General features: G+C 26.7%; 1 protein-coding gene across 1 annotated transcript; it reads right to left on the bottom strand.

The window, feature by feature from the left end:
• Positions 1–786: 786 nt before the first annotated feature.
• Positions 787–18,363, bottom strand: LOC112685696 (the record flags this gene model as incomplete). Its single annotated transcript, XM_025557638.1, has 13 exons — positions 787–942; positions 1,200–1,320; positions 1,391–1,478; positions 1,622–1,746; positions 1,922–2,095; positions 4,806–4,950; positions 5,031–5,215; positions 8,195–8,270; positions 8,493–8,633; positions 9,727–9,801; positions 17,149–17,243; positions 17,802–17,879; positions 18,214–18,363. Coding segments are annotated over 13 exons (1,608 nt in total), but the record flags the coding sequence as incomplete, so codon positions are not given.
• Between the last annotated feature and the right edge of the window lie 1,104 nt (positions 18,364–19,467).

Genomic DNA, 19,467 nt, shown 5'->3' with positions numbered 1-19,467 from the left:
GTTCATTTTTTCCGTGTTTTCACTGTTCACATATCATGCTTTTTGCCTTGTTGCCTACATACTAACCTACATAGTTCGTGGACCAAATGCCATGTGTTTACTTCAGTTTTTTTAATACAACTCTATGGTATGTGGCAATTTTTAATACCTATATGTTTTGCCATAAAATACAATTTACTTATTATTTTTATTTCGATTATATCGAATTGGCATAAATTTGGTTGTTAATAAAGGACTGGATCATAATAGCACTTTGTTATGAGATTTTATTTATTTATTATTCTACATTATATAAAGGATAAAGTATATTTTTAAATCAATAATTGGCATATTTAAGTTCTAGGTAGGTATTGAGCATTGATTTTAGAATTAACCAATTGTTTTAAATCGATTAATAAATATAAATTTATAAATCAAATTTTAATTAACAGTTGTAATAGTATTCATTTAAGTGTGCTGATGATATCGGATCGGGTTACTTCGAGTTAAGGTCCTTGTATAAATGTTTTATAGACATGTGGTTTTCTGTAAAATGTTGAGTTTAATTTAAAATTCAAATAAAGGCGTTCGTCTCATGCAAATATTAAATAGTATACATTTATTTTAAAAAGTGTAAATAAAATAAATAAAATATATAAAGAAATTTTAAAATAGTAACAATACCAAATTATGTAATAATATATATAGTTGTACTCTTATATTTGAACTTATAATAAAATAATGTAATTATTGTGTAAAGCAAAATAATGTATTGTGCAGAAAAAAAATTTGCTAAAATGTTAATATTCTATTCATTTGAAGTACTTTTTAAAGTCACAGGAGTAATAACAAACCGTTTTGAGAATGATCTTGTACTATTAGAGCCATAATTTGGATAACTTTCTTTTGGAGATTTAAAAATGGCTCTTAAGGATCCGGGTGATGTGTCATTAGTGTATGAATCTAAAATATTAAAATTTTATATATTACTAAACATTTATACTCTATAATATATTACTGCTTATTATAAATTGTAAGCATAAATTATTTAAATTATTTGTAAGGTATAATAAACTTTTTAATAGTATACTTAAATAGTGTAATGTAAAATTACAAATTTTTTCTTACTAATTTAAATTCTTTTAAATAATAAAAAAAATTTAATGAATGAAGATTTTAACTGACAAAATATTGGCGATAAGTTAAATTTTATAAATTACCTGTACTTTTTATGTGTGTATTTATTAATTTGGATGCTTCACTATCTGTAGTTTGAGTCTTCGAAAAAGATTTAACATTTTGCTGTCTATTGTATCCCGGTGACCACGTAATAAAACTTAACTGATAAATTCATCCAATATTAGTACCATTGCAATTATTTAAATAATTTATTTTGTATATTTATACTCACATCAAAAGGATTAAATCTTGAATTCAAACAGGATCCTCCGATATTTAAAGTATTTTGAGAAATTCCAAAAGCATATTCCTCTTTTAATCTAAAGTCCGTTAATCAATACATAAAGAGTATTATATAGATTTAAGTACAATATAAACTATATAGGAGGTTAGTTAATTTAATTTATGGTGTATATTAGGTTGCTACTATACTGCAGATATTTTAAATGATTATTAACATTACCTCAATGTAAGATAATTTGTTTTTTCTTCGTTTAATCCAGAGTTTATTTCTTTTATCACATTTAAGTATTCATTCATTGATGTTTTTATAGTATTATTATACTTTTTTGGTGCAACAGCTTTTATCTATAATCAATTAGTATTTTAATAGCGAATAAAATCATTGATTATTGAACATATTAAATTCTATAACCAATAGCTAACTAAAAAATAAAATATGTTTTAAAATCTACAATATAGTATAAATAATTACTATAAACACAAATTATATTCATATAATTTAAGTATATTTATACATTACTTTTAATATGACAATACCACAAGTGAATATACATATAATGTTGATAAATGTTAGACACATGCTCATTGCACCTTTTATAGCAAAGTCAACAGATCTTGTAGATGAATATTGTAAATTAAAAGTATTTATTGAATCTTGGTTAATACTTCTTACTGAAAAAGCCCATAATAGGCCCTTTAAAATAAATGAGACTATTAATTTATTTTTATTAACTAATATTTATTTAAAATCAATGATGTAACTATTAAAATTAAATAAAAATATTGACTACACGAAAATTTATTTCTATAAATAAAATTACCTATAAATGATAAACATAACCTTTTAAATATATAGGTGTAATTTTGGCAATTAAAAATTTTAGATAATTTTTCAATATTATATATTATATAATATATTACTATATTATATATGAACATACATTTATCTGATTAAAATCACAAAAGTATAAAATTATATGGCTGTTATACATTAACAAAATTTTTCTTCGGGGCCATTGGGCCAGGTAGCATATTAAGTGCAGATAAGGGCGCCCCCTTGCTATTAAAACACTACGCCGCCCAGGGGAAATTGTCCCTTTTGATCCCCTTCCCCATAACATGGCCCTGGGTGGATGTATGAAATTAATAAGACCCCTAAGAATGAATTGCTTATCAAGCAGATTGATTTTAGTAGGGTCATATTTTAAAACGATGGATAAATTGAATTAGATTTTGTTTTGTTCACATTTAACTGGTTCCATTAATAAATAGATTCTGAAAATAAATTTTGGTTTTACAGAAAAAGCACATTGAATACACTTCTTTTCAAATGTACTTTTCAGAACATCATGCAAAATGAGTACTTTCTGTTGGTAAATTTTCTGTAATAGTAACATATAATTTTGTTTGGTAATAACTATTATATATAAATAAATATATAAATACATAAACATTCTTTTACTTCTGTGTACGAAGGCAATAACTGTTGGTATATGTAATGGGCCATACATGAAGAATCTATTATAATTAGGCCATCTGGCATTTTATCAAGTTGTTTGTACTCTGAAATAATAGTCTGCATATTTGCTCGTTTTTATATAATTGTGAATTTATGCCATCTCTAATTGCATCAATAACCAATTTAAATAAATGTCACTATCAACATACGATTCATTATTTGAATTATGCTATCAAATGTGCATGTATTTGTGACGCTATAAAATGTATTATTGACTTCAATACTTTTTAGATTTCATAATATCTTAATCATATTTTCTTTATATTATATGTATAGATAATTTAATATATACTCGTATAGTTAATAAATAATTTTTAAAAACGATATGAACATGTTATTAATAATTATACTCGTGTACACATAAAAACTCCTGGGCCTCCACACAAGAATACTCAATGAGTCCCAGTATTCTTTTCTTTAGAAATAAATGAATAATAATTACATATATTATTTAGAAGTCCAATAACTCTACTTTTGGTATTGCTTGTATCATTTGAGTATAATATAGTAGGAGTTTTGTCTTAATAGGTCCCATTTCTTATTTTCTTATGAACTTTATACCTCAATACTTTCCATTTCTCAAGTACAATAAAATAATCATACGATATGTCTATAAAGGTTTTTAAATATTTTGATGATACTGTTTTATTTTTATTTGCTTTTGACATGTTTTTATTTAGATCTTTAATTCCAATGTTGGTTGAACCGGGTTTTGTTCATTCTTAATTATATATATTGATGTTCTGGTACCTATTGTTTATTTCTTCATTACTTAATGACTTTTCATATTGAATTTTTGGTTTATCTGCTAAAATATTATTTGTTTCAAGTGTGTGAATTATATGTATTTTTAAAAATTCGTCAAATCTAAGTGATAATGGCTTGTGTTTTAAAATGATGGTTTTCAAATCCTTGAATAAACTTTTTAAAGTACAGCTAGTTTTAATTGAATTTCCATACTTGAAAATTGGAATCATTAAGACTGACCAATATGATATAAATTTACAAAAATCTAATAATAGTTTTGATATTATTGTGATCCCCTGCACTACCTGTACTATTAGTTTCGTAATTTGAACATTCAATATACAGAGGTCATAAATACATTTGATTTCTTTGTAAATAGTATATCTATATAATTTATTTTTACAGACTCTTCTTGTAAATTTGTATTGTCTTTGTGGCTGTCGCTATTTATAATTGTCTGACCATAGTCAGTCCCGCATTAAATTGGATCAATAGGAAAAAATATCCTAGCCTTAGGTTTGTGCATCGTTGGAAAAATCCAAATTCATCATGTCGACAATCACCGGTATATGGTTGCATAACTTATGTAGACTATATTGTCAACATTTTTTATGCATTATAATTTATTGTTGTCAATTATCATAGGCATTTCCAGAATTTTTTAATAGGTCGTGTACAAGAAAAATATACAAATTCTTTACTGGATTACTAGAAGGAAAGGAAAATATGATCTTTACATTTTTAAAAAATCATTTTTACATTTTGATATGAGTACATACACGAATATAATTACAATTTTTCTCAATTCCTACTGTAATTTTAAACGTCGTTTTGTTGAAATCCTAAATTTAAACTAGCAGTTATTGATTCATTAAATTATTTAATTAATCAATTAAAGTGAAATTTTGCAGGTCATACCTGTGCATGAGAGCCACGACCCATAAATACGCTTATGACAATCACCACCGTTGACAATCATAGTGAGTATATCACTTCTCAACTATGGAATTTTATCTTAACATATGCATCACTTAGCCAGTGGTTACTGACTATTGACCAGTTAGTTATATACAACTTATAGTTATAAGTACTGAATATAAATTTATTATCGGTAAAACTTAAATTATTAAATACATACAGCATTGACAGAAGGTGGTAGAAGAGATGTAGATATTGCTACTCCAATCAAAGAAAATGTATTGTTTCCTAGTAAAGCAATGGGTACAGCAATCCCAACGAGAAACGCAAGTACAATACTGACCCATAAGCTACCAATATCTGTCCTATATGAAAATATAAGATAGAATAATATTAAAACCGATAATTTAAATCTAACAACATTATTTTTACTAAAAAACTTAACATGTAAGCCATTTCATCAGTTACCCACTGACTAGCATCTCGACCATCAAAATACGAAGTTATTAATCCATACCAAAATCCAATTAGTACACAAAGAATCAAACCAATTATTTCATTTACGATTCCCATATTTCTAAGTTTTTTATCTTTGATCATTGTTCCAAAGGTAGCAGCGTTTATCGGTCCCTGAGTAAAATAAAAATGTTGACTATACTGTTTATAATATTACTTTTTTACATAAATAATAAATTATAGTAGCCTAAAACTATTAAGTTTGAATAAATTGCCAATTATATTTATATACTTATCTAAATAATATAAAAGACCTTTTTTAATATTTATTTTCCAATAAAACTATTGAATATTTTTTATATTTATTTTTGATGATTTGTTCCAAATACTCCTCCAAGTGTTACTGTTTCTACGTCATAGGGAAAGTATTCATATATACGCCTTCGAGTGTTCTTTTACGTTAAATAAAACCAATATTCTGTCAATTAGAATTTTACAGTCATTTTTTCTTCAACTTGACTAACTTTAAACTTTAGAATTAAATGTATAGAATATACTAAGTTCTAAGAGTCTAAAAATTACCATTTATTTATTTAAATTCCATGGCTTATAAAATAATTTTTTCTAGGATCCAGGGGCGGATTGGCAATTATTTTCGGCCCAGGATATATGAAACAAACCGGCCCACGAACCGCAAATTATACTATTTTACCCCTCCCCCTCCCAAAAAAAATGCTTTATTTTGCATTAATTTCAAAATTTGTTTAGTTTCTAAATTAGTAAAATCTACAATAACTTTACTACAATTATAGCTATAATAGTTTTGGGTAAGTCACATGATTAATCAGTTCCAACTTGAACTTGAAGTTTGATCTTAATGCATCTTTAATTGTATATTTATTTTTTTGATAATTTTTATTTATTCTACAAAATAAAACTTCTTTTTGGTGATTATATAATAATATAGAGCGGCCCAAATAAGGATCGGCTCATTTGGAAGATTCCCGATTTCCCGATAGGCCAATCCGCCCCTGCTAGGACCAATAAGATTAATTTAACTGAGTTATATGTCTTTTGACCACACTAATCAATAATTTACTTGCCCAACATGTCGAATTTGGTTCAATCATTTCGTATTGTCAATGAATGTATTATGCACTACAGTAAAACTTCAATAAGACGGAACTTCGGTAAAACGGAAACCCCGGTAATACGGAAAATTTCTTTAGTCCTTTTTTCAATTTCATATAATTTTAGCCCGTTAAGACGGAAACCTCAAGAAGCTGGAAATGGACACGTTTTTGTATTAAGAGTGGATAAAAACTCTCGCTAAGACGGATATATGATTAACAAACATGATTTTTGTGTCACAGAATAAAAATATTTTATTATTTTTAGACAATGCGCAATGTCATCCTTACATTTAACTGTCTCAATAAAAACTATGAAGAACAAGTACTTCCCTTAACTACTCTAATAGAAAATGGCCTACAGAAGAAGCTAAAATTCAGTTAAGCTTTCATTTACCTATCAGCCGCGTACGATACGGTCTGGAGACACGATTTACTGTATAAATTTAATAAGGTCATAAAATGCCGATCACTACTGACGCTTTTAGAAGAAATCCTAGCAAACCGACGTTTTCAAGTATATCTAGGCAACAAAGGAAGCAGATGGAGGACAGTGACTAATGGGTTTCCTCAGGGTTCGGTACTAGCTCCTTATTCCATTTATATAAACATGACATATCAAATATGGCAGGAGTCAAGTTTCAATTTGCGAATGACATAGTAATCGCGTACCAAAGTAAGAATCTAAATGATGGTGTATCTTTAACTAATGACCTAGAGGTAATGAACATTTATTTCCGCAAATGGCGCTTAAAGCTGAATCCAGCGAAAACTGAAATTTGTGCATTCCACCTCAACAACAAACAGGTTAAGGATAAACTTGAAGTAAAATTTGACAAAATAAGAGCAATCCATAATATCTGTCCTAAATATTTAGGTATTACGTTAAATCGTGCACTGACATTTAAAGCGCATCTGAGTACCTTAAATAAAAAGATTCGATTTCGGAGTAACCTCGTACAAATGTTGGCTAGTACAGGTTGGGGTGTCGATACAAAAACATTAAGAATACTGGGCTTAGTATATAGTACAGCGGAGTTCGTGTTCTAAATTTGGTGTAACAGTGCCCACGTTGATAAAGAGTAGTTACGCAACTGAACAAGTTTATGAAAACAATCAGTGGAACTGTAAAATCTACATCACTTCAATGGTTACCGGTACTGGCAAACATTAAACCTCCAAACATACGAAGAAGGAAAAGAAGGGTTTGTAAAAACTGTTGTGAAAGCATGTGTTAACCTAAAACGTTCATTCCTGTATCAGATGCTACTCTAAACTCCGGAAAAAAAAATTAAAATCTAGGAATTCACCTGATGAGACTGCCAGGAAACTGATCAGTTCAAGGTACAATAGTGCTGAAGATTGGCGTTAACAGTGGGCTAAATTTTCTGCACCAAATCGCAAACTAATACCTAACTCTAATGAAGGAGTCCTAAGGATGAATCTTCCTTATAGCACTTAGTCTACATTAAGCAAGACTTCGAACAGGTCATGGCCGATACGGCGCTCTTCTATACAAATGGGGGTTCCAAGACAACCCAATCTGCGACTGTGACAGCGGAGATCAAACCATGAATCATGATGGAGAGCCAGGCCAGGGAAGGAAATTTAACCAAGGGTTCGAAGGCACACTATGGTAACTCCGGAAGCAATAAATTGGATTATAAATCTCGACATAAGCCTATGAAGATCTTAAGGACTCTTTTATCCTATATTTACGATTTTCTTACTTCCTTTACTTTTGATTATGACTCTAATTAAGTTAAACCACTATATTTCTATACGTATTATATACTACTTATTAATTTAAATCTTAAATTATCAGGTGAAGTCTACTAATCTAGGTTGTTCATTTGTTTTGCTAGTTTTGAGTAATTATACATTCATTTGTTAAACATTTATATTTTTGATACTTTTATTTATTTTAAGGATGTTTATATTTTATATACCTACAATAACATTTAAAATTAGATATATAATAAACTTATACAATTATTACATTCATATTTTTTGATTAACTCACCATCAGCGGAGACAAAAGCATGCTAGAAACAAATATTGTAGTTTCTCCTTGCATTAAACCAAGGGCTGCAACAGTTCTATAAATAATTTAACACATTATATTATCCCATAATTATAGTCTAAAAGGAAAATAATTTCTACCAAAGTATATATTTCTAAGCCAAAATAGTGTAAAATTGTTTAACAATAATTATAAATCAAATTAAATTATAATTATACTGTATAGATATTGTAAGAGAGAAAATAATTTTTTTTTATCAATTATGTTTGTAAAAATATATTTATATTATTTTACTTACACTGAAATAAGTAGAAGGATTAAAAAATCAAAGGTTAGCATTGCACCCGTTTCTATACCTTGAACGACTTGTGCAACGGCTAACCGAGATCTTACAGACTGAAGAAATTTTTTCCAGGATGATTCATACAATTTAGTTGAGCTAAAATAATACATTGTAAATTAAACTTAATTTTGATTAATTTACTGAATATTTTTCTAAAATTCTAAAATAATAAATCAAACATTTATTATATGGGTGCATAATAACAATAATTGTATTTGTTTTATTAATTTATAACTATGTATATCATACTGTATTTGATTATTGTTTATAACTATTATTGTATATTAATATCTTATGATCATAATAACATTATTACGATTATAAGTTATTATATACATTTTTAATGATATACAAAACGATTTTTTTGTGCATAACTGATAATAATATTACCTATATCAAAAGTTGTAAATATTGTTTATCTCAGGATTATTTGCAATCATAGGAGTAAATAGTATTTGAGAATTGAAGGGGGGAAGCTGGAGTATACAATATAATTATAATTATTTCTTGACTATGGCATAATGCCAAATTCCTGCAAAAATATGTACTTTTGCTTAAACTGAAATTGAATAAAATTAATATTCTACTTGCAATCAAATCAATTCCATTCACAAACTTAAGCATAAATAAGGGGTGGTTGCCCCTCTAGATTGATATTAATTGTTATTATATTAATTGTATTTATATTATATTATATATATTATGTATTTATTTAAAAATAATTAATATATAATATATAATAATAATATATAACAATTTTTATATTAATTGTTATTTAACTTAACTTACTTAATTTGTCTCTGTTATTGTAAGGTTGATTATACATTTAAAAAAAAATGTTTAAAAAATGTAATTAAGTACTACTAAATAATGAAAGTTAAAGTAAGGAACGGGGACCAAATTCTAAATCTCTCGTTTTCCAAACAATTGCTCATTCACTGAGCTGCTTGATTTTTTTTTTTACAATTTTGCAATTTCTTAATAAATGTCTAAAAATTATAAAATAGTAACTAATAGAATAGTTAATAATATAAAATCTTAAAATAGTATAATAAAAATAAAAACGCAACAAATCTTATGATGCAATAAAGACATAATTGCAATAATTATTTGATTCTGAAAACCTTGTTATGCGTTTTCTTTTAAACACATATATAAAAATATTTAATTAAGCTAAAATATCACGAACTTCTCATTTTGATTAGTTTCAAAAACTGGTTGTGTAGACTCGATATCTTGGTAATACAGTGAACAAGGCAAAACTCTAGAAAATCAAAATATATAGATATGGAATAAATTAATAAGTGTTAGAAGACTTCAATTAGTAATACATATTATATATTATTAATTATAACAGTGGTCCCCAAACTTTTTTTTATTTTATGCACCTTTGAAAAATGTAAAAAAAAAAACTGACGCTCCACCTACCCTTAAAAAATTACTTTTATTTGTTTTAGTAATACAAAATAACTATATATTATACAAATTACCATAAGGAATTATATGTTTTTATAATTTTAAAAATCAAATGTAAATTATGAAATATAAATCTACTTATGAAAAACATTTTTTACATTTTTAATTACAATTTTATAAATGTTTATACTATACATATATTAAATAAAATAATTAGGGAAAAGATTGTTTTTTTTTCTAAGTCCATAATTTATGGGAATATTTTAGAAAACGCGTAATGTACATCATTTTCCACATTCAACCGATTTCTTTGTTTCCTTTTTTTGTATAAGTAAGGAAAAACGAGACTCACAAAGATAAATAGACAGAAATGGGATTAATATACTGAATGATTTTTCTTTCACTTTTGGATACGAGGTACTTAACCTGCGAAGAAGTCAATCACTATAAAATACTAGTAAAATTATTATCGATTGGGGACCGGCTGAAAATTAATTTAATGTTTTCAAATTTATTGATTGTAAAATGGTACAATTATATGAATGAAAAAATTATTGTTATTTCATCAGTACTATATAATCCTTGTACAGTTTATAAAACTTTCCCCGCGTTGGGAACCACTTATCTATAATATATATATATATATAACTCATATCAGAGCCGTAACAAGAGTAAGGCACCAATGCAATGGGGTTGCTAAACTATGAAAATTGTTTTAAATTAATTTGGACAGTTAAATAAATTAATACTAAATTCCTTTTATCGGTAATTGAAAAAAAAATTGAAAAAAATTATGTCAATACCTTAAAAATAAGACTTATATTTTTTAAGTTTGCCGACAAAATATTGAAATTAATATTAGACTGTCGATTGACGATTGTCATATTGATTTCTAATGAGCAAAGTATAATATAACAAAGATTAGATATTATGTACTTTTACCTACAGCATAATTTCGACTATCACTTCTAGAAACTGTGGTAAAATATAATCGAAAAACCTTGAGATTTATTTCTAGATATAAACAATGCAGACGCAACAGGTCTTTTTTTTAAAGTTATTCCTCTACTAAGCCACTAGTTTTAAAACAAGAACCATGTGCTGGAGGAAAAATTTAGAAGATCGCTCAATCACTTCATAGTGGCTCATGTGCGGAATATAGTTGAGGAAATTAGGAAATCCTTGGTTATAGGCAATTTTAAGAAACCACGATGAATGTTTCTTCATAACCAGTCATATGGAAATTTAATAAAATATTACATTTTTTTGCATTAATAAATAACTGATATTATACATTAATATTATTCTAACGCAGGTATGGGATTTTAAAATAGAAATGCTCCCTTATATTCTTAGATACTGCCATGTCACACACAAATTGCATTAACATTTTTAGTTAGTACATAAATATGTTTTCGAACATTTTTTTCATCCGGATTATGATCATAATATGATGGAGCCAGGGGTGGATCCAGAGTCGATGAACTGTGGGTCAGCCATTTCAAGAGGCCATTTATTAGGGATGAAACTGAATTAGAAATGAATACCTTGTAAAAAAAAAACACAATATGCTCATAAAAGTGTAAAAGTATATATTTATATTACATTTTAGAATTAGTGATACCACCGTTAATGACTTATTTACGATTAATAAATATAATCTAATTTTATCAGTGAAAAAAACGTACGGAATAAAATATGATTTACTTTCTACTAAAACAATATAATTTAAAATATAAATTATGAATTGAAAATTTTTAAATTTTAAATAAACATGACATTCATTTTTCAATTAACTCCGATGGGCCAACTGTCCATAATTAATATTTTTTAACAATATTGGCCTCTTGAAGACTTCTTATATTTTTTAAGTGTGACTATAAGTTAAAGTTAAAAATAAACTGAAATATGACCCAGTTTCCTCTCACCCCCAAATGGGCCGTAACACGATTACGCTTGTCCTACCTTTTTATATGAAAAAAACACAAAACGATTACGCCCAGCTAATTAGATCGATAGCACAAGGTTTTACCTTTTACCTGCAAAAAACGCAACACGATTGTGCTCAGCAAAGTAGCTCGATAGCGCTCCATGAAGTATAAGGTCTTGCCTTTCTAACAATTTTCAAATATAGTATTTAACGGAGCGCTATCTAGCTAATTTTCTGGGCGCAATTGTGTTGCGTTTTTTGTAGGTAAAAAGGTAAAACCGGGTGCTATCGAGTTAATTAGCTGGGCGCAATCGTGTTGTGTTTTTTCCACGTAAAAAGGTAGGACGGGCGCAATCGTGTTTTACTGCCCAAATGATGCTACTCAGGGACGCCCGGATAGGTGGGGCTATCGCCATTCCTGAGATTTTTTTTGTCGGTTAAAAAATTTTTACAGATTTTATTCAGTATATAAATTAAAATTTAACAATGACTTTTTTACTATGTTTCAGCACTTCATACCGTTTAAAGAACCAAAGATGATAAAAACATTTTTAATCAAAAATTGTATGATTCAAACAATTTATTTACTACTAAAAATAGGAGATTTTTATTACTTTTTGAATAAAATAATTAAATATGATGTAAATTTGATCAAATAAAGTTATTTTTTGCTTAAATTGTATTATATTTTTTCTTATAAATATTTGAGCTGATAGTGTAATTTTATATTAACTTAAATTAGTTTAGATTTTTAGAACATTATTAATAATAATATTACAAAATATGAATATATGAAAGAGGTAGTGAAAAATGTGCCCATAGATTATACACACAATTTTTTTTGCCTCCCTGAGCTATATTTCTGCGGGCATCCCTGATGCCACTGATTTAATTGTATAGTAAAATAAAATATCTCTATGCCAAACACCATGTAAGATACCATAAATAAGATAAATGTTTACAATGATAATTATGAATAAACTTAGAAAACAAATATTATATGATCATATTGTTTTTTTGTTACAAGCAATACATTTATAATCCATTTTCAGCTCTTCTGGTCTCTTGAAATAACCTGAACCAAAGTTTTCTAACTGTGGATCCGCTCCAGGTTGGGCCCTTATTTTAAGAATAAATCTCAAGGCCCCCGGTGATTGCCGAGTATCCGGGTGGGCCAGACCGACCCTGGTGAAAATGGTGAACCATTGTTAGTGCTCGAAGATTTTAAGTTTAAAAAATGAACTAAATCAAAAATGGGTATTAAAGGTACGGTATCCAAAACACAATCTATTGCGGTGACATGTCGTTAGTAACTTCAAGCATGAAAATCATATGGACTGGTTTGCAACGCGCGGAAAAACACGACGACCTAATTTTGGGTTGCTGCGACCAACAACAATACTGCTCTGGGAGCAGTACTGCGCGATAAATCGCCACGAAATTTCAAAGCGATTGTTGTAAATTTTCCACGTAGTGGCTTCCACTTTAGTTTTTTCTGCATCCGAAAACGAAATTCTTATACAAAAGGTACAAAATAATTAGGTTCTTTATAACATTAGAGATTAGGCGATTGTAAAACTAACTGATTTACTACTAGAGATAATAAAAAATCGAACTGTTGACAATTTAAACGGAAATTTGGTACATTGTATTTTAAATATCTATTAATAAGTGTTTCATAAAATGCTTCACTTTCTCGATATTTAAATATTTCTTATATAGGTTTTATAGTTTTTGGTAATGAAGTAACATCCATAATTTGGTCTTCATCTTCTAATAAAAGTGTTAGAAAAATGTTTTTATTATTAGAAATATATCTATTCATTGTAAAATTTAACTTAAAATACGTTCATACTCTGACAAGTTTGAAAATAAACTAAAACCGTATTATATTAATTATTATTAAGTTAAGTATGAACGCTGATTGAAAAACAGTTGTGCCGCTGTGACATGTCGCATCTTGGAAACCTTAGTCCTTCACTACATGATTTTTTTATTCTAAAATAAAAAAAAATCTTATCTTACAGATTAATACCCGTAGAAACCAATAAAACTATTAAAATTATTCAGTTTTAAAATCTAAGTACTCAATTTTACACAATTTTTAAAAATATATGTATGCACTACCAAGCGTTATTAATATTTTTAATAATCTTATATTTTTACAATTTATATAATATTTATTAATGACAAAACAATTATAAAATCAAGTTATATAAGTTGTAATATATTGAAGATGTACTGTTAAATTGTGTTCTTCGATTTTTTTTTATGTGATGCAAGTAAAACGGTGCTTTTAAAATGTAACTTAAATCATAACCACGAAGCAAGTGTTCATATTAATAGACAAGTTGTTGCTAATTAGTTCAAAAGAAAAGCAACAGAACAAGTTGCAACACGACCATTAAAATCATTTTACAATGCATGAAGTGCAAGAAATGAGTTAGATTTGACCAGAGGCGGATACACAGCTAGAAAACAATGGTTCAAACTATTTTCAAAAGGCCATTTATTAGGGCTGAAACTGGATTATAAATGTAACCTTGTAACAAAAAAAAAAACAATATAAGATCATATAATATGTGCATTTAAGTTAATTCATAATTCTCTGTGAAAACATTCACATTTATTTTATTTTATGGAGTCTTGCGTGGCTTAGAGATGTTTAACTGTAGTATGGCGTCATTCAGAGGATGGCAACTGAGGAATTTGTCCCAGTATAGTATTAATTTCGACCTATAGTTGGTAAATTTAAAAAATAGGCTGTATGTTGATTGCGGCAAAATTAATCTTTTTCTAAAAGTCGATATGTAAACTGCGGCAAAAAAAAAATTTAAGATTTTACAATCTGCGAGAAAACTGATAAGATACATTATACAAACGGCAGTAATTTATTTTATATACATACCTATTATATATACTATTTATTATATTATCTAAATTATATATACCTACCTATGTGTACCTATGTATGTATATCGTTTAATTAATTATGAAATGTTGCGTCTTGCATACAAAGTGATATGGTAAATCCAAATATATTTTTAAGTTTTAATGAAACATATCGGTGTAATATTGGTTCTTTTACTTTTGATAATACTAATTATGTATAAGTTGACTCATATATAAAAATTAAAAGTGCAGAAGAAGGGATAATACAAAAAATAAATAAAGCGACAACGCAAAAATACAAATTTATCAACGAACAGCGACAAATGAAAGAAGATGGACGAATTTCAAGATATGAATTTTTGAAAAAAGTATGTTTTAAAAATAAACGACAAAATGTTAACCTTTAGCTACACGCAATCATTAAGGTCTCTTAAAATAATTTTTAATAATAATTATATTTTTCAATTTTAAAAATTGGTTTTTGTGACTAATACTCTAAGAGTCTCTAGACTAATAGCTGTCAAAAGACATATTATTCCTAATTAAACGATAAAAACGATAAACGTGTATATAACGTTTTTAAGGTTATCATAACAATATGTATATATAGTATATATAGAATGTATATATAATAAATTGTTGCAGTTTGTATAATGTATCTTATCGGTTTTGTCACTGATTGTATAATAATTTTTAATAATTTTAAATAATTCTTAATTTTTTTTTTTGCCACAGTTAATATTTAAACTTTTAGAAAAAGGTAAATTTTGCCGCAGTTTACCATCTTTCAAAAAATATAAGAAGTCTTAAAGAGGCCGATTTTGTCAACAAATATTAACTGTGGGTCAAGTGACCTCCCATAGATCCACCCCTAAATTAGACGATGTGCATTCTAATACGACGAAGCGTTTATCGTACTCGTAGAAAAACATTACAAATATTATCGAAAAATGAAACCAAAGTGCAGACAGCATTAAATAATTTGGATACAAATACATATAAGGGTGAGAATTTAATGCTTATAAATGACAATATGTTGAATATAACATGGTTTTTTTTACAGAACAAATTTTTAATTTTTATGCCATTGTGCAAAAATATTTGTTGTTGAAACTTTTGAATTTTGTCCTAAATATTTTTATCAGCTTTTTACGAAACATGGTTTTAAAAATTGGCACTTAATTTCACTAATATTTTCTTTCCTACTGTCAAACAATTTATCAAGTACATACAAATATTTATTTCGAGTTTTGATTAGTAAATTTGCAATGGCCAATTTGACTTTAATCTAAAATCAGTCGTTATCGATTTCGAACAAGCTATACATTTTGCAACTAAACAAGTCTGATCTTCAATATTTCTAATGGGGTGAAGATTTAATTTATCACAAGCTTGGTGGAGGAACATCCTTTGTTTTGCATTATAGATTTAATATAAAAATCCAGATTCTGACATAGGAAAATGGCTATATTTCATTTTTGGTTTGTCACTTTTTCCACGCGAAGTTGTGGAGGAATGTGTTTGTAGAAAAAATAATGGCAATTCAACCATTTAATTCAAATATCTAACCAAATTCGTTAATAATATTGTTGAAAATTATATTTCATCTAATTCAACATTCCCTTTCATATTGTGAGCCCTTAATTCAATAAGTTTTAAATTAATGCACGTGAAGCTTTTTACGCTTTATTTTCTTCGAACTTTTATTCTCCCAATCGAAATGTTTTTGTCTTTTTAAAAGCAATACCTAATCGAAACACAAACAAGCACATTTATAACAATAAATAGTACAGAACAAGATAAATATATTTCAAATAGAACATATTCAACAAAAAAATTAATAATCAATTCTATTATTGAGAAATACAAATCTGGTGAAATGACCAGAAAATAATTTTTAAAATAAATTTTTATTAATATAATAATATCAAATATTATTATTGTAAAAAAGTTTAAATGTGAATTAATGTAACTGGTATAACTTTAAATTTGAATTTATTTATTCATATTATATTATGTATTAATAGCCAAAAAAAAAAATCAGTTAGTTTATCATTTATTTTTATTATATTTTTAATTATATCTTAATTTTGAATAATTAACGATAAAAAAATAACTTGTTAAATGTGAAAAAAAATATTCATTTATTTATATTATATTAAGTATTAATACTCAAACAAAAATTGGTTAGTGTATTTATTTATTATATAATTATGAGATTTTTTTTTTTTTTTGATAAAAGGAAAGGGATGCATACTTTACTTAGGTACTAGAAGAGCTTCTTACGGCTCTGACTCATATTATATATGTATAATGTATATTATAATATGTGTTATATATAAATATTTAAATAATACAATGAATTATAATTACACTACTGTTGAATTTAATTTTACTCCGATGTCATTTTCGATAAATAAATCCAAAATATGTTCACAATGTTCATTTGAAGCAATCGTAAAGGTTACCTGAATAGATTGAAAATCAAAATTTTCAATAATTTTAGAATAATTACTTTTATAGTATAGTATAATATGCAAAACAATAATACAAATTCTTTAAGAACACTACTAACTTATGTTAATTACTTTACCAATCAACTCATAGGTGTAAACTGTAGATGAAGGGGCAATTCCCCCCCACTAATAATTTAACGGGATAATGTTCCCCTTGATATTTTGTAAATTAATTAGAAAAATATTATAGAAAAGACATTTTATATTTGTAAGAATTATTTTATCGATAAATGTACATAATTTTTTTGAACTATTAACTATTAAAAAAAATTACAGATTAATCAAAATGTACTTGTTCAATAGATGTGCCATTACAATACATCATGACGCAGATTAAGTATAACTAGTATTTTAGTATATGGTATATCAACATAAAATAAAGTTTCTCCTCCCACTTAAAAATTACCCAAGTTACGCCCATGAATAAACGAGTTAGTAAAATATAGTATACTATAATTCTTTATTTTTTTCTTTTTTCTTTTTACAATTTATATAGGTTAATATAATTACCGAATTAAACCTATTATCTTTGCTTCCAATCCACACAGAATTTGATATTTTCAAACTACATAGAATCATTTCCAATTTCTAAAAAATTAAATATGTTTAAGATATTAATCATTAAATTATAATGAATTATGATAATAAATACAGTACATATATAAATTAATTTAAATTTAATTAAGTTTTTTGAACTAGAAATTAAAAATTTGAAATTTTTAGGGTAAAAAGGTCAATAATTAATTATTATTTTTGGAAATTAAGTTTAGACAATCGGAAGCGAAAAAGTGTACTAAAATTGTTTTAATATTCTCTACATATAAATAAGTCGCATTCTGCTCATCCAAATCTTAAGAAAATTGAGTGTTATAAACATTTTACAGTTACCCATTTATTCTTTTACAGTAAATTTGACACTTACTTTTTCCATAGTTATTAAATTGATATTGGATACTTTATCATCCTCTGGTAAATTTTTTAAATCAGAATTTTTGATTTTGGCTGAACAATCACATGATATATTTCGAATTAAGTGAATTTCATGTTGTTTTGTTGGAATTAAAATATTAAACAAAGCCATTAAAAAAATAAAACTAATTAATAAAGATAATTTTCAACAATTTCTTATAAAATACGTATAGGTATACTGACAAATAATGTGTAATTTAATAAAATATTAGTAACTCATAAACTGATTAAGAAACATTATTTGTTTTTGTATAATGTGAATTATTTCAATAATTGATAAAATGTATATTTATGAATTTATAATAATAATTGATTAAACGCAAATTTTCCCCAAAACCAAAAGATAAATTAAATTAAATGTACAATAAACCCATAATTTATTGTATGCGTAGGTAGAATAAAAATATTTAAATGTAGGTTATAAAATATAGATTATTCGTGTAAACATGTCATATTAGACATTAACATTATATCCAAATAATATACAAAATCAAAAGCATCCACATAAAAACTATAGCCAAATTTTAATCTATATAAGTATTATTACTGTGAATAAGGAAATAACCCCCAAAATTATCTCTGCATTTTGGACTATGGCTCCCTCCACCTAGAAAATTATATCCTGGATCCGTTATTGTGTATACCAGTGTTGTGTTCGATACATATATATATTATAGAGACCTGATAGTATCGAAAACTGAACGATCGACATGAATCGGTTTCATCCGGCTTCTATTTAGGTTCAAAATTCATAAAAGCAATTGGTCGTTTACACATTTATGGTTTAGTTTCGGTTCGGTTACGCTTTTGACAAGCGAAAATATTATTTAATTATCAATTTAAATTGTTAAATGTTGTTGTTTCCCACGAGTGATTTGTTTGATATTGACATTAATCGGCTTATTTTATCAGTCCAATCATGTGCAGTGCTGTGGGGACAAAACAAATAATAATCTAAGCCTCCGTACTTCCTTAATTTTAATTCCTTAAATTGGTATAAAATACACCAAACCTCATCGGTGTGGTAAGGATAGAGTGCACCTAGTGAAGTCGATTATTTCTTCTTCTTTTTTTTTTTTTATTATTCAGGAACAAAATGGCAAAAAATTTGTCCTTTCTCTATATTAAATATTGGTCGACTGCGATTTCATATTTAGTTGTGAAATCAAGCCTGATACGAACCGAGTGCGTGCATAGATTTTTCATT

This window comes from Sipha flava, unplaced genomic scaffold, assembly GCF_003268045.1.
Source record: "Sipha flava isolate LNK unplaced genomic scaffold, YSA_version1 287_pilon_pilon, whole genome shotgun sequence".
Lineage (NCBI taxonomy): Eukaryota > Metazoa > Arthropoda > Insecta > Hemiptera > Aphididae > Sipha > Sipha flava.
The sequence above is the reverse complement of the archived record's forward strand: the minus strand, read 5'-3'. Positions and strand labels throughout refer to the sequence as shown.